The sequence below is a fragment of the Heterocephalus glaber genome, unplaced genomic scaffold (assembly GCF_053883595.1).
Source record: "Heterocephalus glaber isolate CG9 unplaced genomic scaffold, H.glaber_assembly_v1.0 deba00001577, whole genome shotgun sequence".
In the NCBI taxonomy this organism is placed as follows: domain Eukaryota; kingdom Metazoa; phylum Chordata; class Mammalia; order Rodentia; family Bathyergidae; genus Heterocephalus; species Heterocephalus glaber.
In genome coordinates, this window is record NW_028258358.1 from 30,322,624 (window position 1) to 30,346,602 (window position 23,979).

The window sequence follows — 23,979 nt, forward strand, 5'->3', positions numbered from 1 at the left end:
GCTAAAGGTTTATCGATTTTATTTATTCTTTCAAAAAACCAACTCTTTGATTAATTTTTTGTATTGTTCTCTTAGACTCCATTGCATTGATTTCTGCTCGGATCTTTGTAATCTTCTTTCTTGTACAAGCTTTGGGTTTGTTATGCTCTTCTTTTTCTAGGAGCTTGAGGTTCTGCATTAGGTTATTTAACTGAGTTCTCTCTGTTTTCCTAATATGGGCATTCACTGCTATGAATTTCCCACGTAGAACTGCTTTCATTGTGTCCCATAGATTTCTGTATGTTGTACTGGCATTATCATTTACTTGTAGAAACAGTCTAATTTCTTCTTTAATTTCCTCTGTGACCCATTGGTTGTTCAGGAGGGTGTTATTCAATTTCCATGTGTTTGTGGGTGTTTTGTGGTTTATGTTTTGACCTCCAATTTTATTGCACTATGGTCTGATAATATACAGGGGATAACTTCAATTGTTTTACATTTATTTAGACATGTCCTATGAGCTAACATGTGATTTATTTTGGAGAATGACGCGTGTGCAGCTGAAAAGAATGTGTATTCTGATTTTGTGGGGGAGGAACACTCTGTAAACATCTATTAAGTCCATTTGTTCAACAGCTTGGTTCACTTCTAGAATTTCTTTTTTTTTCCCCCATTAACTTTATTGGTACATTTTAGGTATAAAATACAGTTACACTCATCATTGGGATCTTGTACCATTACATGAGTTTCTTGGTTCTTATTTTTTTCCCCTTTCCCTGCCCTCCCTTCACCCCCTCCACCCTCCCCTATTTGCAAAGACCTTGTTTCCAGTTTTTTCCTCTTCTCATATTTTTTCCTTTCCCATTTTTCCCTTCCCCTACCCCTCCCAATTACCCTGCTCCTTTAGACCTTTTCTTCCTGTTACACAATATCAGGTATACATTTTTTAAATTACAATATTAAGATCTAGGAGACATTACCACAGATTTTACAGAATTTAAAAAGATACAGAAAGCATATTACAAAAATCCTTTTTGAAATAAATTTGACAACTTCTAAGAAGTAACCTGGAAGACAAACTAATGAAACTAACTCTGGAGGAAATATAAAATTTGAATAGCACCTATTAAAGAAAGTATATTCCTAGCTTGAAAACCTACCTATATGACAACAACAGGCTCATAAACACTTTAACTGATAAATTTTATCAAACAAAGCAGAAAAAAGAAGAAACACTTCTCCCCTCATTTTAGGAAATAACATTGTGCTAATACTAAAACTGGATAAAGATAATAGAAGAAAAAAGTATGAATATAGATAGAAATTTGTTTAACAAAACAAACTATTAGAAGTCAGATCTGGCAGGATATAGAAAGTGGTTTTGTTATAGGGATGGCAGTGTTGGTTCAGCATTGGAAGATCCACCCCCAAAAGTCATCATTTAAACAGAGGAAAGGAAAAAGCCATATGATCCTGTCAGTAGTTGCAGAAAAAGTATTGGACTAAATTCTACAGCTGTTCATGTTAAAGCTATCAGGAGACTAGAAGTAGAACATAAACTTCTCAACAGATTAAAGACATGTACTCCATACTTCCAGTGAGAACGCCTTATATGAATGGAGAAGATACAACGCTTTCTCCGTAAGGTGGGGAACAAGGGCAGATATGCTTACTCTTTATCTGTCCATTAAACTTTGAAACCTAGGCCCCACCAAAATAGTCTGGCAATAAAATGACACAACTAGGATAGGACTGGCATGGCAGAATCAAAATCTTTATATGTAGATGAAATGATCATCTACAGAGAAAATACTAAGAAATCTCTAGGAGCCTCTAGAACTTGTACTTGAATTTAGCAGGATTAGAAAACACAAGGTACATATAAAAATTCAGGTCTGTGTATACTTGCTATAAATGAAGAAATGGATATTGAAATTTAAAAGTTATGTAGGAGTACAAAGGACCTAGAAAAATTAAAAACAGAAACAAAAACAAAAACAGTGTCAGAAGATGTTTAGTACCTAATTTTAAGACTTCTTCTAAAGCTACAGTAATCAAGGCAGTGTTGGTGTAAGGAAAGACATACACAGTTTGAAAAAAACAGAGAATCTAGAAACAGAACCACACATATATGGTCCACTGAGTTTTGAAAGATTATTTAACATTAGCATTTTATAGAATATAAACTCAATTCAAGAGTGGAGGAAGAGATAGTGTCTTCAGCAAATGGCACTAGAACATCTGGTATCTGTATATAAAAAATTAACCTCAACCCTTTTTTTCCATATATGAAAATAACTTGAAGGGATCTATGAACCTAAATAAGAAAGCCTAAAAGTATAAAACTTTAAGAAGAAATTATAAGGGAAAATATTTATGAATTCAGGGTAGGCAAGAACTACCTAGGATACAAAAAACATGATGTATAAAAGAAAAAAATTGATAAATGAGATTCCATCAATATTTAGAACTTTAAATGACATCATTAAAATGAAAAGGAGTTCTTAAACAGACCATATTTTCATTGCATATAACCTATGATCAGAATAAAGAATTCTTAGAGCTCATTAATAGACAACCCAATTAAAATGCAGACATAAGAAGATGATAAACAGCCAGTATAGCACAAGGAATGGTGTGCAACTCTAGAATCAGAAAAATACTCATCAGTACAACAATAAGATTGAATTATACACTCATTAGGGAGATGAAGTCAAAAGTTTTAAAAGCCTTGTCATGACTTTTTCTTTTTGTTGGATTCTCCCCCTTTGCGTTTAATTTGTCATGCCCAATGGATTCATTCTGCTGGGTTTCTTGGGGTTGTGATCCTCATTGTCTTTTCCTAGGTTATTGTCTAAAATTTCTTGGAGTGCCAGTTTGGTATTCATGAAGTTCCTGAGGTGCTCTTTATCATCAAAGTATCTTGTTTCTTCATCAATTTTGAAAGATAGTTTTGCAGGGTACATCAATCTGGGTTGGAGGCTGTTTTCCTTTAGGGCTTGAAATACTTCATTCCAAGCTCTTCTTGCCTTGAGCGTTTGTGTTGAGAAGTCTGCTGTGATTCTGATGGGCTTTCTTTTGTATGTGATTTGTTTCTTTGCTCCAACTGCTTGTAAAATTTATTCTTCTGTTGGATTTCTGGAATCCTAACTATTATATGCCTATGCGTAGATTTTTTTTGATCAAGGCTAGCTGGAGTCCTATATGCCTCACTTATCTGTATGTCAAGTTCTTCTCCCCTGCTTGGGAAGTTTTCTGCCATCACTTCTGTGAACAGTTTTTCTATGTCATCTGCACTCTCCTCTTTCTTCATTGACTCCAATCAGTCTTATGTTATTCTTCTTTGCATCATCTAGTAGCTGCTGGATTGATTTCTTGTGTTCCCTTACAATTTTAAAGCAATTTTTCTTTTCCTCGTCACTAATTGCAATCTTATCTTCTATATGTGAAATTCTATCCTCACATTGGTTCATTCTGCTGCGCAGACTTTCAATGGAGTTTTTAGTCTCTTGGAAATCTGTTTGTATCTGTTTTATGGATTCCATTTGTTTCCTATGTTGGGATTCCATCATGTTCCTCAGTTCCTCTATTTTTTTATCTGTGTCCTCTGTAGATTAATCATGTCTTGCACCATGAGCAAAATCTTTGCTGTTATCTGAGTAATTATTTCTGATTTCATTTTTCCCAGATCTTCTTTTGTTGCCAGTTCAGAGTCCAGGTGGTTGAGTATCAGACTGTTCCATCTCATTTCCCTTTGGGGATGCTGTAGGTGATCTGGAAGTCTGTTTGTGAGGCTTACGTATTTTCTCATTTCCATGGGGGGGGTGCTTTTGGCACCCACGCAGCTCACCTTCTCGGCCCTAGGAGCTTGCGATGGCAGTGGGGGAGCTTTCTTCTGGGTTCTGGGAACGGCTCAGCTTCTCTGCCCTAGGAGCTTGGAATGGTGGTGGGGGAGCTTCCTTCCGGGTGCTGGGACCGGCTCACCTTCTCTGCCCTAGGAGCCTGGGTTGGCAGTGGGGGTGCTCCCTTCTGGGTGCTGGGACCAGCTGAGCTTCTCTGCCCTAGGAACCTGGGATGGCAGTGGGGGTGCTTCCTTCTGGGTGCTGGGACCAGCTGAGCTTCTCTGCCCTAGGAGCCTGGGATGGCAGTGGGGGAGCTTCCTTCTGGGTGCTGGGATCAGCTGAGCGTCTCTGCCCTAGGAGCCTGGGATGGCGGCGGGAAGCTTCCTTCCGGGTGCTGGGACTGGCTGAGCTTCTCTGCCCTAGGAGCCTGGGATGGAGGTGGGGAGCTTCCTCCAGTTCCAGAATTTCATTGTTAATTTTTTTTCTAGATGATCTGTCTACTTATGATAGAGGGGTGTTGAGGTCTCCCACTACAATTGTATTAGTGCTTATTTGGTTTTTCATGTCCATTAATATTTGTTTTGTATAGTTGGGGGCATTCATATTTGGTACATATATATTTAGGATTGTCATCTCTTCCTCTTGGATTGTTCCCTTCACAAGGATCTACTGACCATCTTTGTCTCTCTTAATTAGTTTTGGTTTGAAACCTACTTTGTCTGCAAATAAGATTGCTACCCCTGCTTTTTTCTGAGTTCCTGCTGAGTGGAGAACTGTTTTCCATCCTTTTATTTTCAGTCTATGAATTTCCTTTTGAGTTAGGTATGTTTCTTGTATTCAGCATATTGCTGGATTTTACTTCTTAATCCATTCCGTCAGTCTATTTCTTTTGATTGATGAATTGAGGCCATTAACAGTGAGGGTTATAATTGATAGATATTGACTCATCCTTGTCATGATGTTTTACTGTTGTTGGCTCTTTTATTTCTTATTTCCCCCCCTTTCCCTTTAGTGTCTTACCTTGCCTGGTGGCTTCCCTCTGTTGGGCCTCATGGAGTTGTGACCTTCATGTCTTTTTCTAGGATACTGCTTAAAATTTTTTGGAGTGCTGGTTTGGTGTTCATGAAATTTCTCAGGTGTTCTTTGTCATGGAAGTATCTAATTTCCCCATCAATTTTGAAAGATAATTTTGCAGGATACAACAGTCTAGGTTGGAAGTTATTTTCTTTTAGGGCTTGAAATACTTCACTCCAGGCTCTCCTTGATTTGAGGGTTTGTGCTGAGAAGTCTGCTGTGATTCTGATGGGCTTTCCTTTGTAGGTGATTTGTTTCTTTTCTGTAACTGCCTGTAGAATTTTGTTCTTCTGTTGGGTTTCTGGGATCTTGACTATTATATGTGTAGGTGTAGATTTTTTTTGATCATGGCTAGTTGGAGTTCTATATGTCTCACTTATCTGTATGTCCAATTCTCCACCTCTGTCTGGGAAGTTTTCTACTATTACTTCTGTGAACAGTTTTTTTATGTCAATTGTACTTTCTCCTGTTTTTTTGTGGACTCCTATCAGTCTTACGTTATTCTTCTTTGCATCATCTAGAAGGTGTTGGATTGATTTCTCATGATCCCTTACTATCTTTAAGAAATGTTTTTATAGTCCTTAACCACAATCCTGTCTTCCATATCTGATATTCTGTCTTCAGATTCTCTTAATCTGCTCTGCATGCTTTCAATGGAGTTTTTAATCTCCTGAATATGTTCCAATTTCTTTCATGGATTCCATTTCTTTCTTATGTTGGGCAATCATGGTTTCCATTTCTTTCTTATGCTGGGCATTCATGGCTTCCAGCATGTTTCTGATCTCATCTATTTTCTTATCTGTTTCTGTTCTAGAGCCTCTAATCATGTCTTTCACTCTGCTCACCATATCTGTAGTTATCTGGGAGATTATTTCTGCTTTGATTTTCTAGAGCCTCATGCATCTGTTTTGTTACTTCCTGTGCTATCAGTTCAGGGTGTCCAGGTGGTTGATTATCAGACTTTTCCACCTCATTTCCCCCAGAATTTGCCTTTTGTAGGGTGGAAGTCTGAGTTTGTGCCTTGCTTAAATGCCTTCTCATTTTTGTTTTTGGTACTGTCCTTGGTTTAATTGCTGGGTTGATATTTCAAAATTGCTTAATGCAGGTATCTTTGTTGCTTGTGTTTAAAACCCTTGTGGAATGATTGCTTCTCAGAGGTGTCTTCCAGATATAGCTGGTCTTTAGGTTTTGAGACTCTAATGACTCTGAGGCTATTTCATTTTCATTATACCAGGAAGGAAAACTGATTAGATCAATCACAACATCTTAGCCCAAATGATACAATCAGCAATACCATAGCATCAAGCACAGCTTAGAAAATGACAATTTGTGGTAGTTATTAATCTATCACATTTAACTGTGTTAATTAAATAAAAACAGAGGACCAACCCAACATACGTTTATCGTGAATAAACTCTTCAATATAGCAACTTTACCCTTCGGGATGGGGAGTTAGAAGGAGTTGGGGAAGGAGGGACAGGTAGAAAGATCAGGAAAGATGAGCAGTGAGGTCATGGCCCAAAATCTTGATGCTAATTTTTTAAAAAAATTCAAGATATCCCTTATTGGTTTTACTACCTGCTGGCCACCATGAACTGTTTCTCCTCTGGAAGGCCTGTCTGCAATGCCACCCTGCCTGAAACCACTACAAACTGTGAGCTAAATAAATCCTTTCCCCCTTTAAAAAAAAATTCAAGATATGTTTCTATAAAAAACTATAAAGTCTGACAAAAATTATAAACCAGTGATAATTTTCAACATGACAAAAATTTCCTTTAAAATGCAATAAGAAAAATGTACTAACAACCTTAAAGTAAATTTATTAATGTTATAAAGAAAGAGAAAATTCCTATCCTATGACAAGTTGTCCACAATAACATGGCTGCCTAATTCGCTATAAAGCTAGAATGACACTGATAAAAACATTAAAGATGTCAAATAAATAAATAAATAATCTCATTTTGTAAAATAGAAACACGAAAATATGAGCAATCTTAACTTGAAAAGAATTTAAGATTATCTCACATCACTGAGGAGTTTTCCTTAGAAATGCAAAAGGCATAATATTTCAAATTTTTTATCATAATGCATCAGCATGAATACTGAGAAAAACTTTGTACTCATTTCAATAGATAAAAAATTGATGAAGCAATTATTTTTTAAATTTTAGAAGACAATATGAGTAGAGACATACCATGTTATCTGATAAAATTCAATATATATATAAATTCTTCCTGAATTAACAAATGTTTAACATAATTCAAATTAACCCTTGCCAGTACATTTCTGGGAAAGGAGGAAGGATTCTAATGTTAACTTGAAAGCATCAACACATGCAAAGAGCTAAGAAATTATGAAGTTAAAAAAAATCAGCCACGTAGAGTAAATTACCATGTCAGATACGAGAATATAGTATAAAGCAGTAAATACTGAAATATGTCACTGCTGTAAGAAATAGATAACAGAACAGAATAAACAACTATGAAGTAGAAACACACTCGCATGTAATGAATATAATAATCAACTGGCCATTTTAGGGGGAAAATCTGACTGGGTCCTAATCTTTGATGAAAATAAATTACATGTAGATTAAAAATTTTAAATAAAACGCAAAACTAAGAAAGCTACTGGAAAATACAGTAAAATTCTCAGACGTAGGAAAAACTAAGTATAAAAAAATACAAAAGACATATGCACAGGAAATAATTGGCTATATAAGAATAAAAGCCTTCCATACCTTAAAATCAGTCAGAAGTTTAACAATATTAGAAAAGCTTGCAACAAGTATAAACATGAATTACTAAAAGTGTATTATTATTTTTTTACATCAAAAGAACTGTTTCAAGATTAAAGAACTTACTTTTTAAAGTATAAATGATTAGGCAATAAAAAAACACCCTGGGAGCTATTACTTTGTAAAAAATCACTAATGTATTAATAATTTCCTTAACCATTTTTTAAAAATTATTTTTTTTTTTTGAGACAGGGTCTCGCTATGTAGTTCAGGCTGGCCTTGAACTATGTAGCCCAGACTGCCCTCAAACTCACAGCACTCCTCCTGCCTCAGCCCTCTGAGTGCTGGGATTACAGGTTTGTGCCACCATGCATGGCTTCAACCATTTTATAATCAAATATGTGCAAAAAATAAAAATATTTGAGTATTACATTGTTTAAAAAAAACTCAACCTACTTTTTTATTCTCCATGTATTCACCTTATACAAATATACAGAGTCCAAATAAATGCACAATTTTGCATGTTTACTTCCAAAATAATTTGTGTAAAACATATATATCTTCTACATGTTATGGTATTTAGGTATAATTAAAATTCACAAATCAAAGCTCATCAAGACAAAAACATTCTCAGATATACTGTTTTTCAATACAAATATAAATTCTTGAATAGATAATGTCCTAGAATATTAAAATTTCAACTTCTTCAAATCTCTCTTCTTTCAAAGCCACTTCTTTTACTACTGGCTATTATTACTTTACCTTGAAGTCGCTTTCTTCAGTAGCTTTTTAATCTCATTAATTTTGCAGGTATGCTTTTCATGGATAACCACAAATGCATTACAACCATCTGGTGGTGGTTCATCAGCAGCAATCTAAGATTTCAAAGATGACTGTCAGCTACTGCAGTTAATAATTATAATATATTAAAACTCACACATTACTTTGATTCAAGTAAGTCATTCACTACTATTAAATTACTGTTCTAATTAAAGTAAAAAAAAATATACAGGTAGAATTTAAGAAATATTTTAATAAAATAAACTTTATCCTAGGAAATACATGATTCAAAGTTACTGAAATTATTCTACTGAATTTTAATTATAGTTTATTTCAGTAGTAATGTGTCCTCATTCCAAGTAACTATAAAATACTTACATATTCACTTATAATCAATGACAAGATGCTATATTCAATGATAAGCTATGGAACTAAAATAGTAAGTCTGTAGGTCATTTTGAACTATATATGGTCACATTAAATAGATCTATGTACATGAGTAACATGCTTCTTTGTATTTACATACCTGTTGAAACATCTGAATAGTTGGAGAGTATGCCCTTATAGAGAAAGCAAACTTTAAAAGACTGATGTGTAAATCATCTAAAAATTGTCCAGCTTTCTTCAGGATTAAACTGTAATAAGAATAAGCTGATTCTATAAAAAGAAATAAAAAGAAAAGGATGTTAGTATTTTATATCTGGTACACTGGCATAACGCTTACTGGAAAGCTAACTTAATCACTGTCATGCAGTTGTATTTTAAGTTTGGTTATGGATGACACTAGAGAAAAATGGAAAAATCAAAAACTATTAATAACACTATTTAGATCTTTCAGTGATTACCAAGCAATCTGCACAAGGTGAGGTGAAAGTAATCTTGCCATTAACACCTATTTGGAACATGCCTGCATTTCAGACAACTTTGTGGGGTTATAAGGATGACATAGGTCCAATACACAATTTAAGAAAAGAAATTATGAACAGCAAAACACATTAAAGAATTATAGTTAATAAATCTTAAAGTACATATATGAAGAAATTCTATTGTGATTTGGTGCAGATAGCTAAGTGTATTTACTGTGTCCATTAATACTTTAAGAAATAAAAATGTGAACCAGCCCTTCAGAAGTATGTGTCATCTTGTCTGGAACTGGAACAAACTAACTTGAGCTGCTGCTTCCCTCCTCTAAACCCATCTCCAAAGAGCCTAGGGACACAAAGGAGAAAGATGAATTCTCGAATTCAATTTTAAAACTCTCCAACACCCCAGGGATACAGAGAACCCTCGAAAGAGGCAAAGGCAGAAAAGAATGGAAGACCAGAGCTGGTAGCACTGATGGGGATAAGATGAGAATGAACTTTCTATCTGTGACCCCCCCCTTTTTTTTTTGGTACTGGGGATCAAACTCAGGACCCTGAGCTTGGCAGGTGTGCCCTTTTTTTTTCTTCAAACTGCCCCAGGTGCCATCATTATCTGCATGGTTGCCACTGTGTTAGAAAACTGTAGTTCCCATTCTAGGTTCAGCCAGAGATAATAAGGTAACAACTGGGCAGGTCTAGAGTCTGTTTGGTATGAGCACCCATACCTTGGACCCTGGATATTTTCTGGTAATGTTTTTACTCTTTTATATCTCGGCACTGGGTTACTGACTGTTAGAATCTTCCTATACAAAAAACTATTGGGGTAGATGCTATGCAGTTCCTAGGGTCAGGGTTTCTAGGTATGAAGACAAATGACTAAAGGGTATGGCTGAAACCAGACTGTACCACCAGATAATCTCCTCCTTAGAGAAAGAAAAGGGTGATCTAATTGGAAGGAGACATTTTGGGGACATAGGATACTAGATTGTTTGCTGGCTGCAATAATGTTTGTTACATGCTCAAAAACTGTTAGGCCCTTGACCTTCAGGTTCCTCTCTAAAACAATCCACTCAGGGCGCAGTTGCCCTGTGAGACCTGAGACCCAGGAAACCAATGGAAATATGTGGACATTATTGCTTTTGCCATAAGTAATTAAGTCTTTTGTCTCTGATCCAGGGATCCTATGTCTCTGCCTACATCCATGAAAATAATCTTTTAGCCTCCCAAGTAGGGAAAAATCTTAAGACTCTTTAGAGTACTTAACATTTACAACAAAAATGGGATGCTGACTGACAGGCATTTCTGAAAAATAAAACACTGGCTCTGATGGTTCAATTTTTAGGATTTGAGAGATATTCTTGAGCATTGATAGTAGAATGCTAATAAAACTGTGTAGTCAATCCCTTTTGTTGTCTGTGAATGAAGAGAGAATGAAGAAAGGGGATAAACAGGCCAGGAACTGGGAATTAAGTTCAGGTATTTCTCAACAATGGCTTGGTGGCACTTCATGACAAAATTGCTCCTACAGTCAATCACGCCAACCTACAGCTTTCCAAAGATGAGGATTTACTGCAATGGATCCTGGCTAAGTTAGGGTAAAATACGCTCAGCTCCTTTACTTTTTGACAAAAAGCTCAGAAATCAAATGACAAAAATTTAAAAAACAGGATACGAAAGCAATGCTGAAAGAATGTAAGAACCAGAAAGTTAAAAAACCCTAGAAAATATTGACTAAATTAGGTATAATTCAAGTAAATAGACACCATGGAAAATAGAGAGGAGAAATAAAGACAGAAGGTGAAAGTGAAGAAAATGAAAATAAAGAGAAGGGAAAAATGTTGAGGAGTAAAGGATAGATACAGAATCAGGCAAAGGAGATTTATATAATATGTATACTTACAGAATGTATGGCAGAAAATTAAGGAAATAGGACAGAATGAAGAAAACTATAACCCAAGAAAACTACAGAATTAAAAACAGTAACCTAACTAGACATGAAACATGAAACAACACATGAAATATCATCATCGCAGTTATCCTCTACGAAAACTGTGGGACTAGAAAGTTTAAAATCCTATAAAGTACAAAGTATGAAATTTATATATAAACACGTATTTGGTGAACTCAAGGGCCATTATACATGAGGCACCAAGAAGAGTAAACAATGTATCCAAGAAATAACTGGAGAACCTCTATTGTAAAGCCTGATGGTAATCTCTGAATATCCTTAACTGGAGATGAGACTAAATTAAGGGGTTAAGAATGATAGGACACTATAAATGTATGCTCTGATGATGTAGAAAAATGTCACTAACACAAATGCAACAGAGGGGAAATCAAGCAAAAATTAAACTCAGTAATTTCTCACATATATTAGCCAAGAGAAAAGCCAACTGAAGCCAACAAAACTAGTAGAAACTCATGTATGCTTAAGAATTACAAAGATAAAAACTAGCAAAGAATACTGAGAACCAAATCATATGGTGGCAAGGGGAAGAAATGGTCAATAGCCATTTCACTGTTACAGTAAGGGACCAACAAACTAAAAGAGGAGGCCAAGGACTCAGGACCTTCAGACATGTTATTCCTTTGGTCTGAAATGGAGAAAGAAAGGGCAGATGCATGTTTGGCCAACCCCTGTTCATCAAGCTTCGGCTTTAATGTCATTTGTTTTAGAAAGATAAGTCTCCTGACCTCTCAAATGTAGCTCATGTTATATGCTCTGACAGGACTCCAAACCATCTCTAGATCAATTTTCAAAACTATAATTAAATTATTTGTATAATTGCTTAATTCTATAAACAATTTAGGCTATAAGCTGAAAGAAACAATCTTTTGTAGTCTTTCAGTTGTATATTTCCATTCCTGGCACACAAAAGAGGTATTCAATAAATTTCTTGAATATTTAATAAATGCACAGACCTCCACATTATAGGCAATAATATTATAGATAATATCAATGGATTATGCATAAGAATATGCATAACGAACTGTCAGTGGACTCTTGAGAACTGGGGGGTTATGGTAAGTTTTTCTCCAAGAATCAAAAAATAATCCAAGTAAGATTTACCTTTATAGTAAACAATACATAATGGATCAGAGATATTATCTTAAAGATTTAAAAAAGACATAACAGCTACAAGGCCAGCTTATAAGAAAATAACAAAATTAATATAATTAATTTTGTAAATAAACGTAATAACATTAACTGAAATGTGACTATACCAGACAAAAGGGATTGGTCATCCATGGGCACAAAGAGTCAACAGAAACAAATGTGGGTAGTGTCTGAAAAGAGACATAGAATTTGTCAAGGTTGTCCCTAATGTGGTGATAGATACAGGATTTAGGAGCTTTAGAAAGTGAACTGTAATTTAAGTATAACTAGCAAAATTATCTCTAATATGAAATACAGACGACTTGCACTATTTTAGCTGATGTTTTAAATGACTATATTTATGCTCACTAACCTGATGAGATTTTGCCTTTTTAATTTTCTCTTCTTTTATCTTTATTATCATCTTTTAATCAATTGTTGTCAACTGGCACTTAATATATATAAATCACTCTAATATTTAAAAAGAGGAGCCTTCACAGTCAGCTACTGACTCAGCTTATTTTGTTCATGGCAAACTGTTTTGAAAGACTTAACAAATATTTATAAATTTCTCAACTTAATACCTTAACCTCATACCAGTGAAATGATGCTCACCAAAGTCATAATCATTTTCTGAGATTAAAGGCACAAAATGTTTGATATTTATATTAATTTGTCTGTCTATACTACTTGATAACATTGACAGCATTTAATATTATGCCACTTTCATGACATCACACTTTCTAGGTTTTCACCTACTTCTACAAGTTCTTTTCTTAGACTCTGTTATGTGTTCTTCCTCACACTATCCCTTAAACATTGGTGTTTTTCCAAATTCCGCTCTTAGGCCCTATTTCATTTTCATCTTGTGCCTTTTCCCTATAACTTTAATTACCCTCATTTAAAAAAAAATTTTTATTTTATTGGTACATTTTAGGTATACAATATAACGACATTCATCATTGGAAATTTGCACCTTTACATAATCTCTCTTGGTTCTTACTTTTCCCCCTTCCCCTGCCCTCCCTTCAAGCCCTCCATCCCTCCCTATTTACAAAGACTTTGTTTTCATTTTTTCATTTTCTAATATTAATTCCATTTCCTTCTTTCCTTTCCCCTACCCCTCCCACTTCCCCTTCACCATTGCCCCTTTTCTTCCTATTTCACATTATCTATTATATCTTTTAGTCCTTATTTACACTTTCAGTTTCTCACACCAGAGAAACTATTCGGTATTAAACGTGTGTCCTATTTATTTCACTTAAGAGTATTGCCTCAATGTGCATCCACCTAGCTATGTCTCTAACTTCTCATTTTTTATGCCTGAGTAGTACTCCATTTTATTTAAAAAACCCATATTTTCTTTATCCAGTCTCCAGTTGATGGGCATTTGGGCTGTTTCCAAGTTTTAGCTATTACAAATTATGCTATGAACATGGATGCACATATATCACTGTGGTATGATTCTTTTAATTCTTTGGGGAAGATCCCCAGCAGTGGAATAGCGGGGTCAAATGGGACCTCCAGTCCTAGTTCTCTGAGGTATCTCCATACTGATTTCTACAGTGCTTGCACCAGTCTACACTCCCAACAGCAGTGAAGCAGGGTTTCTCTTTCCCCACAGCCCTGCCAGCATTTGTTATTGGTTGATTTCATGATAGCAGCCATTTTTTCTGGAGGAAGGTGGAATCTCAGTGCTGTTTTCATTTGCATCTCTCGAATGACCAGGGATGTTGAACATTTTTTCATATGTTTATTTACTCTTTCTACTTCTTTGTCTGAGAAATGTCTGTTCATTTCAGATGCCCATTTTTGGATTGGGTCTTTAAATTTGGGAGGTCTGATCTTTTTAAATTCTTTATAGATTTGAGATAGTAGACCTTTGTCTGAGGAACAGCAGGTGAAGGTTGTTTCCCACATTGTGGGTTGTCTCTTCACACTGCTGATGGTTTCTCTTGCTGTGCAGAGGCTTTTTAATAAGAAGAGATCACACTTGTTGATTGTTTGTGCTAGTTCACAGGCAACTCAAGTTTTGCTCATAAAATCTTTTCCTATACCAATGTCTTCAAGAGTTCTACCTAACCTCTGGTTCCAGCTGGTTCAGCATTTCTATTTTAATATTTAGATCTTTAATCTGTTTCAATTTTAGTATAGTGCATGGTGAGAGATATAGGTCTAGTTTTAATCTCTGGCAAGTTGAAACCCAATTTTTCCAGCACCATTTATTAAAGAGGCTGTCTTTCCTCCAGTGAGGGTGTTTGGCTCCTTTATCGAAGATGAGATGGCTGAGTGTGTCTGGAGTTGTTTCAGCATCTTCTAATCTGTTCCGCTGGTCCTCAGGTTTGTTTCTTTGCCAGTACCATGCTGTTTTTATCACAGTAGCTTTGTAGTAGAGTTTCAAGTTGGGGGGTTGTGATATCCCCTGCCATATCTCTGTTACCTAGAATCGCTTTTGCTATTCTGGGTCTCTTCTTGTTCCAAATGAATTTTTGGATTGTTTTCTCAAGGTCTATGAAGTATGCTGCTGTGATTTCAATTGGGATTGCATTGAATCTATATAGCAGCTTTGGAAGTATGGCCATTTTCACTACGTTGATCCTTCCTACCCAGCAGCAGGGGATGTCTTTCCATTTTCTGATATCATCTTCAATCTCTTTTCAGAGTGCTACATTTTTCAGAGTAGAGGTCTTTGATTTCTTTTGTTAGGCTGATTCCTAGGTATTTCAGTTTTTTGGATGCTATTGTGAAAGGAATTGTTTGCCCTATTTCTGTCTCAGTATGTCTGCTGTTCATGCAGTGGAAAGCAATTGATAACTTTAATTACCCTCTTCATATTGACAAGCCCCTTTTGTCCTAGAATTTTTACCTAAATTTCTCACTCACGCTAGCTTACTCCACCTGGATATTCCATAAGCATTTCAAATATGACACATCTAAACTGCAATCATCTGCCTATCCCAAACCTAGTTCTTGGGTACAAGTAACTGAATTACAAGATTATATTTTCTGAAAATCTTTTTCACTAACATATACAATCAACTTTATTTGTATACAAACCATTAAAATGTTCAAAGGCTTTGAGAATTATACTCTTATATGCTGAGCATATGGAGAAGTAAAAATAATCAGATTTTGGAGTCAGATAAATCTTGGTTGGCATTTCCAACTCACTATATGAAACTACACAGGATAACTAATATCCTGCTGCTTGAATCTTAAGGCATCAATACATATATAGCTTATTGGCTGAACCACATACAATTGTCTAAAAACATGCAATTCAATATTTAAAAGGTCTTAGTTTGCTGGCATATTAAAGTACATGTTCTCATTAAATGGCCTGAAAAAAGTTACTTGGATTCAGACTAGACCGCTAGAATTACTCTTCAGTAAAGAGGATTTAGTGGGTCTCATGGAAATTCAACAACCCCCCAAATTGCAAGTCACCAAGGATTTAAAATGTTTCCTGTAGGATAGTGGTGGCAACTCTAAGGCATGCATGCTGCAGTGGGCTGTTTGTATCACTGAAAGCTCTAAAAAGTTTACCATCATTGCTCTAGGACAAATGTCTTGAAAACAAATTCAGTAAAATCAAATAGTTAACAAGCTGAGCACAGTGGTGCATGCCTGTAATCTCAGCAGCTGGGAGGCTGAGACAAGAGGATCACACATTATAGAAGTCAGCCTGGGCTACATAGTGAGTTCAAGATCATTATGGAATAGTGGAATATTTAGTGAGACTCTGTCTGAAAAAAATCTGACAATTAACATACTTAATTTCTTATTTACACTATTTTCCCTTTGCTTAACAAGGTTAGACTTTTCCAATTATTATTATTATTTTTGGTACTGGGGATCAAACTTGGGTCCTTGCACTTGCGCAGCAGGCGGCGAAACCACTGAGCTAACTCCCTGGCCCCGACTCTTCCAATTATTAATAAATTCAATATAATTATTTTAGTAATTATTACTTTAACACAATTCCCTTTAGGGTCATCAATCTGGAAATACCTCTTACAAGCAGAATTTAGGTACTTCTGAGCTTATCTTCCAACCTGTTAACGATCTGCCATCAGACTGTGCAAGTGCTTTGTTTCATTTATATATAAAATGCTGCAATACCTAAGGAACGTAGGAGTTCAAAACTGACAAGAATAATTTTTAAGTTGGCTTGCCAATAAAAAGCAGCACTGAATAATGCCATAAAACATGTATAGAGAAAAACAGATTGAGGACAGATAAACAGGATTTTAGGTGAGAGATAGGAAAGTTGATGTTGGATTTTTAAAAACTGATGAAAACCTGACCCATTAATCTACCCTATTTTTAACTGCTTACTACAACTAAAATTACTTTGCAAATACAAAGATAACAAATAATATTTTCTTAGTGGTTTGAAAGATTACTAACTGGTCAAAATTCCTTCACATAGTTTTGTTTCATAGTATTTTCCTTCCCTACCACCTGGCTAAATCCTACCATTCAACTCAACTCCAGCACTCATCACTGCAAATGCTGTCCTGCTGTCTCTGAACACTGACTAGGTGACTATTATGTATTCAGGCTGTGCACATCCCTATTAAAGCTCTCATTACCTAAAAGTAAACTTCATTGTCTTGCTATCTTCATCATATAGAGTCCTAAGAACATAGATCACATTTATTCATCTTTGTACTACTAGCAAGCAGTGCCCACATTTCTTATGCTAAAACAATGATTAAATAATGAAGATTTTCAGAAAAGAATTTTTAAAAATATCATTAAAGGCATGTCTGAACTCTTCATTTAAAAAATTCATTAAATCATAAAACTGTTTAACTTCAAGGCTGCTTGAGCCAAAGAGGCTCTAGTAAATGAACACTTAATTTGAAACTGTTTTACATTTACACTCAGGAATAAAATCATGTACTATTTAATCACCCAGAGTAAAAAATTTTCTGTGTCTAATCACTAAAGGTATTCCTTAAAGTATTCCATGTTCATGTCAACAATCCTCTGTAGTGACAAGAAAATAACCTTTAAGAATAATTATGCCCTTGGATCAGCATTGTTCAGGAATAGGGTTTCATGACCAGGTTGTGCTTCTATGTAAGTATCCAAAAACTATAATAACCACATCAAGATAGAAATAGCACAGGGGTTACTGAAAACACACACAAAGACATTGACAATACATTTCAACAGTTTAAATAAATGATTTCTTCAGTGAAAAAAAAAAAGAATAATTATGCCTTTAACGTCCACTACTAAAACTTTACTTTTTTATATTTTTAATCCTTTAAAAAATTTTTTTGAGACAGGCCTAAACTCCTGGCAATCTTACCTCAGCCTGCAAGGCACTGGGACTACAGGCTCTTTAATCTTTTAACCTCCCTAATAAATACACTAATAAGTACTTGCTAATTCTGATGAAGATATTTGTAAGTACAAATTTATATTCCCAAACATACAGAAAAACAGGAATAACTAACACTGTCTTACAGTGAAATGAAAACATATTGGAAACCAGACTTTTTGAGGGGATGTATTAAAAATCTCTTTAAAAGCAAATATACCCTGGATAATAAAAATACAATACTTTATGGAATGTGTATCATAAAGAGTGAACCTTAATGTAGACTATCGGCTTTGGATAATAATAATAATAATAATAATGATGTACCATTATTATAGGTTCATCGGTTCCAACAAATGTACCACTCTGGTAGGAAATGCTGATAACAAAGGAAGCTACTCATGTGAAGGTAGGAAGTAAATGGGAAATTTCTGTATTTTCTGCTCATTTTTGCTGTAAACTTAAAATCTGTTTTAAAAAATAAATTCTAGGGATGGGGATTTAGCTCAGTGGTTCTGCTGCCTGCCTCGCAAGCAAAAGGTCGTGAGCGAGTTCGATACCCAGTACCAACAACAAAAAAACAATCTAATTAAAGAATAAAAGTGCTAATACTAGATGCAAAACTAAGAACATTTCAAATAAATATACATAAAAGGAAAGCTATAACTCAACAATTTTGATTCTAATGCAATATCCAAACATCACTAATTATACGAGTTTACTTACAATAAAGTACTAAGGACTTATGCTTTTGGAAATGGATACTTGAAATGGTTTCCATTAAACACCTTTTCAAATTTAATGTCCAGATTTATTATCCCTATTCAGCATTTAGATAATTATTACCAAAGACAATAAAGCCAATGGGTGCATATAAATACAAACTTTGCAAGTTAATTTTTGTACTTTACTTACCTCTTTGCTTATAAATCTCTAATTCTCGTACAGTCTCCAAAAACTGCCAAAATTTTTCATTACTTTCATCTGCCATAAATTCACTATTAAAAAAAGTAATCAGTTAATGGAAATAAAAAATGATTTACAGTATAAACTATACTTTAGAACTAAATCATATGACAATTATAAAACCTCCACAAACGCTAATGTCAAATTATTGATTTCCATTCACTATTGATTATTAGAAACTCATCATTCTTACCTCAGGTATTCTGAACTATGGGCATATAATAATGCCAGGAAAAGATTGCATATAAAATTATTTTTGGCATTTCTTTATAATCAACACTAAAAATGGATAATTTATGTTCTCTCTCCATATAGAATAGCACTGAGAAATATAATTTAGTGAGGATGAAGAGGGAGCATTATATTAAGGAAAAGTCATTTACTTATTTGTACAATCTTTTTATTACTTAAAACAGTAAGGACCTTAACAAAAAAGTTGGAAATGGATGTATTACACAAGGCCTTTGCCTTAAAGCCAAGAAGATTTTGTTCTTTTTGCACAAGAGTGTAAAGAAAAAATGGCCAAAATCTTTTAGAAATTGTAAAAATAAAGATTATTTGGTCCTGTGTAGAATGAAGTGTAAAATACTAAGAACAAGTAAAGTAGAAAGAGCTACCAAGCAGATGGTACACATTCTTTCTTATTGCCCACTTTGTCTTTCTCTCTAGCCTTGATAAATTTAAGTAATGCTCAATATAAATGGAAGGCATTGAGGATCTACAACACACACAGAGTGACTCATTCTGTGAGTCTCTGAGATGGCCATTAAAGAGGGGGGGAATGAAAAAAAATTCATTCATTAATATAAACATAACAAAGATAGTAATTTAAATAAAAACTTCACAACCACTACTGCTATTAATGATGTCCAACTCAATGGCTTGAGAAAATAAAGGAAACACTAAATAGGATATAAAAAGGCACAAAACGTTAAACAGGGGCAACACTTAATACTCCAGTGACTTGATCCAACAGCTACAGATACACTCAAATACAGGTTGCGTATTCCTCATGTGAAATGCTAGGGACTAGAAGTATTTCAGATTTTTCAGGATTTTAGAATATTTGCATATATATAGAACAAGGTATGGATGGGACCCAAGTCAAAACATGAAATTCATTTATGTTTTACTTACCCAAGACCTGAATGTAATTTTATATTACATTTTTAGTGCACCTGTGTTTTGACTGCACCCTGTCACATAAAGTCAGGTATGAAATTCTCCACTGTGGTGTCATACTGACACTCAAAAAGTTTTGGAATATTTCAGATCTGGTGTGCTCAACTTTTACTGTGAACCGTAGGTAAAAGTATGATCCTTCAAAATGATCGTCTTAACAAAGCACTCACACTTTTTTCCTCAATATACCACTGCCCTAAGCACTTTTGGAAATCTTCTGGAATTTCCATCTCTATGACAGGCTTCAGCTGAAATGGTTGCGTATATCCATGAATCACATGCCGAACCTATGTAGCAAAGGACTGTCAAGCCCAGTCTTGGCTTTCTGTCCAGAGCACATATTCCCAGAGTTTCCTAATTTTAGCATCTTTTATCATATGAACAGACTGAGAAACTTCCAAATTATCAACTGTTGGCTCCTATTCTCGTAACGATTCCTTTTTTATGTCTTTCTTCTCTCACTGTAGTACAAGCAGCAAGGAGAAAGTAGCACCATCAACATTTTGTTTGGAAATCTTATCAGTCAACTATCTTGAGTTCATTGCTTGAAGTTGTTTTTCACCAACTGTAGACCCCAACCTAATCAGCATTCTGCTGGTAAATAACAAGGGTCACCTTTCTTCCAGTTTCTAATGACATGTATCTCATTTTCTTCTGAGCCCTTGCCAGAACTCTCAATGTTCATATTTCCATCAACAACCTGTCAATACTATGTATTTTCCAAGCTGACAGCAGGTAGTTCTATCATACTTTACTTTGTTCTAAGTCCTCACTAGAATTACTCTTAATGTCAAAATTTTTCATTTGGCAGTCTTCTCAAAAGGTTGCTTGGAGTTTTTCTACCACATTTCTCAAAATTTTTCTAGCCTTTGTTCAATTCCAAAGCTACTTTACATTTTTTAGGTATCTGTTACAGCAACATCCCACTTTTTCTTTTCTTTTTTTTTTTTTTTGGTACTGGGGATCGAACTTGGGACCTTGCACTTGCGAGGCAGGCACCAGAACCACTGAGCTAAATCCCCGGCCCAACATCCCACTTTTTAACATCAAAATCTGTATTGGTTTCCTAGAGACTGTAACAAATTACCAAAAACTAAGTTCCTTGAAACAAAAAAAACTTATTCTCTCATGATTCTGGGAGAGGAGACATCCAAACACCAAGGTGTTGGCAAAGCTGCTTTCCTTCTGAGATTCTAGGGCAGGCTCTTTCCTTGCCTCTTCCACCTCTGCTGGTTTCAATGGTTTCAAGTGTTCTTTGGCTTAAGGATGGTTAACTCCAATCTAACTCCACCTTTACATGGCCTTCTCCTTAACTCAAGTCTTTTCATCAGTCTCTTACAAGGACATTTTGGGGTCCACTCAGATAACCCACTATTAACCAAGATCCTTAATTAAAATTGCAAAGACCTCTTATCCACATAAGGTGACATTCACAGGTTTGGGAGTTAGAATATGGGCATATCTTTGAGGGGTCCAGCTTGCCATCCACCACAAATAATGAGGTTGGTAAATCAGATCTGAGCTAGATTGGGAAGGACCTTAAGGAGCATCCTACAGGAATTCCACTTCAGACTCTTGAGCCAACTAGAAACTCAGACACTGCAACTACCAGCCTAAGGTTGGGAGAATTTAGACAGATCTGGAACTAAGTATGGGATCAGATGCAGGGACACTCTGGAAGAAATGAGGAAAGGATTGCACAAGGGAACATATTTAAACTAGAATTATTTATTAATAAAAACTGCTTTAGCATCAAGTAAATGCAATGTAATTTAGGATAATGACGTCTCTTTTTAAGACACTCATTGTTGGTTTAGTGAAAGGACAAAAGCAGTTGGCTTAAAGCTGCTGAATATGCCTGGAGTTGTTTCTATATCCTCTATTCTGCTCCACTGACCCACATGTCTGTTTTTGTGCCAATACCATCCTGTTTTTTTAATCACTGTAGCTTTGTAATATAACTTCAAATCTAGGATAGTGATGCCTCCTGCATTGCTCTTGTTGCCCAGGATTGGTTTTACTATTCTGGTTCTCTTCTCGTTCCATATGTATGGATAAAGAAACACGGCATTTACTCTGCATAAAGGATAAACTTGAGCCACTTATAGAAAAATGGATGTACTTGAGACCATAATGTGAAGTGAAATAAATCAGACACACAAGTTTAAATATCACGTGGTTTCTCTTATATGAGAAACCTCAAAATATAAAGAGCAAAATAAATGATAATAGGAAATATCGAGATACATCTTTTACAAAAGGGAGGGGGACCAAAAAAACCCCTTCATGCCGGCTAAGAGAAAGGAGTTTCTACTTGTTTACTAGAGTATTAAAGGACAAGTTTCTTTCCTGCAGAATTAGACACTTCATGAACTAATTTCCGTGAAGAACATAAAAAATGTGTGAGCAGTGAGCCTAGAACGGGACAGCACGATCGTCATTATGAACCTAGGTGCTTCCAGTAGTCTCTGCTTTAGTGCCCGAAGGAAAACGCCACATGCATCCCCCGTTTTCTTTTTCTCTTCTGTAAAGTCAGCGCTAATAAAACCCACGGAATAAACCTGGGGATGAAGGGGTTTTAAACCGTAGGTGCGGCAGCGCAGCACCCGGATCTGCGGAGGAGCCGCCAGAGGGCGCTGCGGCGGAGCCTGGCAGCGAGGGGCGAGGGGGTGACGCTCCGGGCGCCGGGACGCCGCCCCAGGACCAAGGGCCTGCCTGTCTCCCGGGGCCCCGCAGCCCGCCCGCCCGCTTTTCCCACGAGACCCGGCCCGCACCCACCTCGCCTCCAGCAGCAGCGGGGTCTCTGGCCACTTGGCGGCCAAGCGCGCCGTCACCGCCTTGGACGCGCAGGCCTTGCGGGCGCCCAGCAGCGACAGCCACAGCGCCGCGGAGCCCAGAAGCAGCCGCACCGCGTTCGTGGCCTTCGCCGGTGCCGTGGCCTTCGCCGGTGCCATGGCCTGCGGAAGGAAACGCGAGCCCCTCAGACGCGGGAGCGTCCCTGACCCGCCACGCTACACCCGCCGGCTCCCGACGCGCGGCCGCCCACTTCCGGCGGGGGGAGCCAGAGTCCGTTACAGACGGCTCTGGCCTGGAGTGACCGCGCGCATGCGTGTTGCCCTCCGGCGCCGTCTAGGGCCGACGCGGGAGAGACGCTCGCGTAGGGTGGCGCCCTTTGGTTCTCCGACCGCGGGCGTGGGCCGAGGGCCTGGGGGAGGGGGCTGCCTGGGGATCCCCGCCTCAAGGCGGTCGAGAGTGCCCGGGACCCTGTCCACCTTTTACGTAAGAGGAGAGCAGGGCCTGTAAAAGTTAAGGCCTCAGGAGTTCTCAGCTTTCCCGCCTACTGACCACCTGGGAGAGCTTTTAAAAATGGGCTCCCCAGGCCACAGCACGTGCTCTGAGAATTTCCGGGTTCCCCCCACTGTGCAGTCTGTCGGGAGGCCCTTGATTTACCAGTGAACCTCAGACTTCAGCTGCTCGCGGGCTTTGGTGAAGCTTTGAGCGCTGGGTCTCCCCGAGTGTTCTGACTCCGTAGGTCTTGAGTGGGGCCCAGACGGTTGAATTTCATTTCTGACAGGTTCCCATCTGGTAGCTCATCAGGCCCGCCCCAAACCTACTGGGTCAAAACCTCCAGTTTAACAGGAACCCAGGTGATTCCTATGCACAGAGAAGTTTGAGAGGCTCTGAAAAGTGCTAGTGATAGGTGTTTTAGCTACAATAAGATATATGGTAGGGAGAAACAGGAAGAACAGTTGAGGGGATGCAGTGATCTATTGCCCCCCATCCTGTGCTCTGTGGATTTCTTGAAGTTGTCACAATAAAGTCATTGTCAATTTTTACCTCCCCCCCCCCTTTTACATCCCTCCTTAGAAGACTCTTTTGGGAAATTCTGCTTAAAGGAGTCTCACTTCCAAAGGTTAGCCTTCATTTCCTGATTTCTCTTACTTGTAGGCTCTATCCCTCTTTTAAATTCCTCTAAGCTGTTTAACTCTCATACAGCACTTACATTCTAGCTTTAGATTTTGAATTCAGTATTTATTTCTCCTACTAAATACAGTATATTCCCTGAGGACTCACCTTATTCATTTTTGGCATCCCTTTGGCATACCTACCGCAATCCTTTGTATGTT

General features: G+C 36.9%; 1 protein-coding gene across 8 annotated transcripts in view; it reads right to left on the reverse strand.

Annotated features, from left to right (window-relative positions):
• The window catches only part of Uggt2 (UDP-glucose glycoprotein glucosyltransferase 2), a 180,076-nt gene extending 157,155 nt beyond the window's left edge, over positions 1-22,921 (reverse strand). For 3 of the 8 annotated variants that reach the window (XR_015443736.1, XR_015443735.1, XR_015443734.1), the window contains exons 1-4: positions 22,631-22,917; positions 18,620-18,702; positions 8,936-9,066; positions 8,392-8,504 (exon numbers count right to left, since the gene is read on the reverse strand). Coding sequence is in view for 3 of the 8 variants with exons in the window: in XM_087193034.1 (XP_087049160.1) it covers positions 8,392-8,504; positions 8,936-9,066; positions 18,620-18,702; positions 22,631-22,806 (503 nt within the window). In the remaining 5 variants the exon portion in view is untranslated. Of the gene's footprint in view, positions 1-8,391; positions 8,505-8,935; positions 9,067-18,619; positions 18,703-22,630 lie in introns of all 8 variants that reach the window. The other 5 variants (XR_015443739.1, XM_087193035.1, XR_015443738.1 and 2 more) reach the window with 3 other exon arrangements.
• Between the last annotated feature and the right edge of the window lie 1,058 nt (positions 22,922-23,979).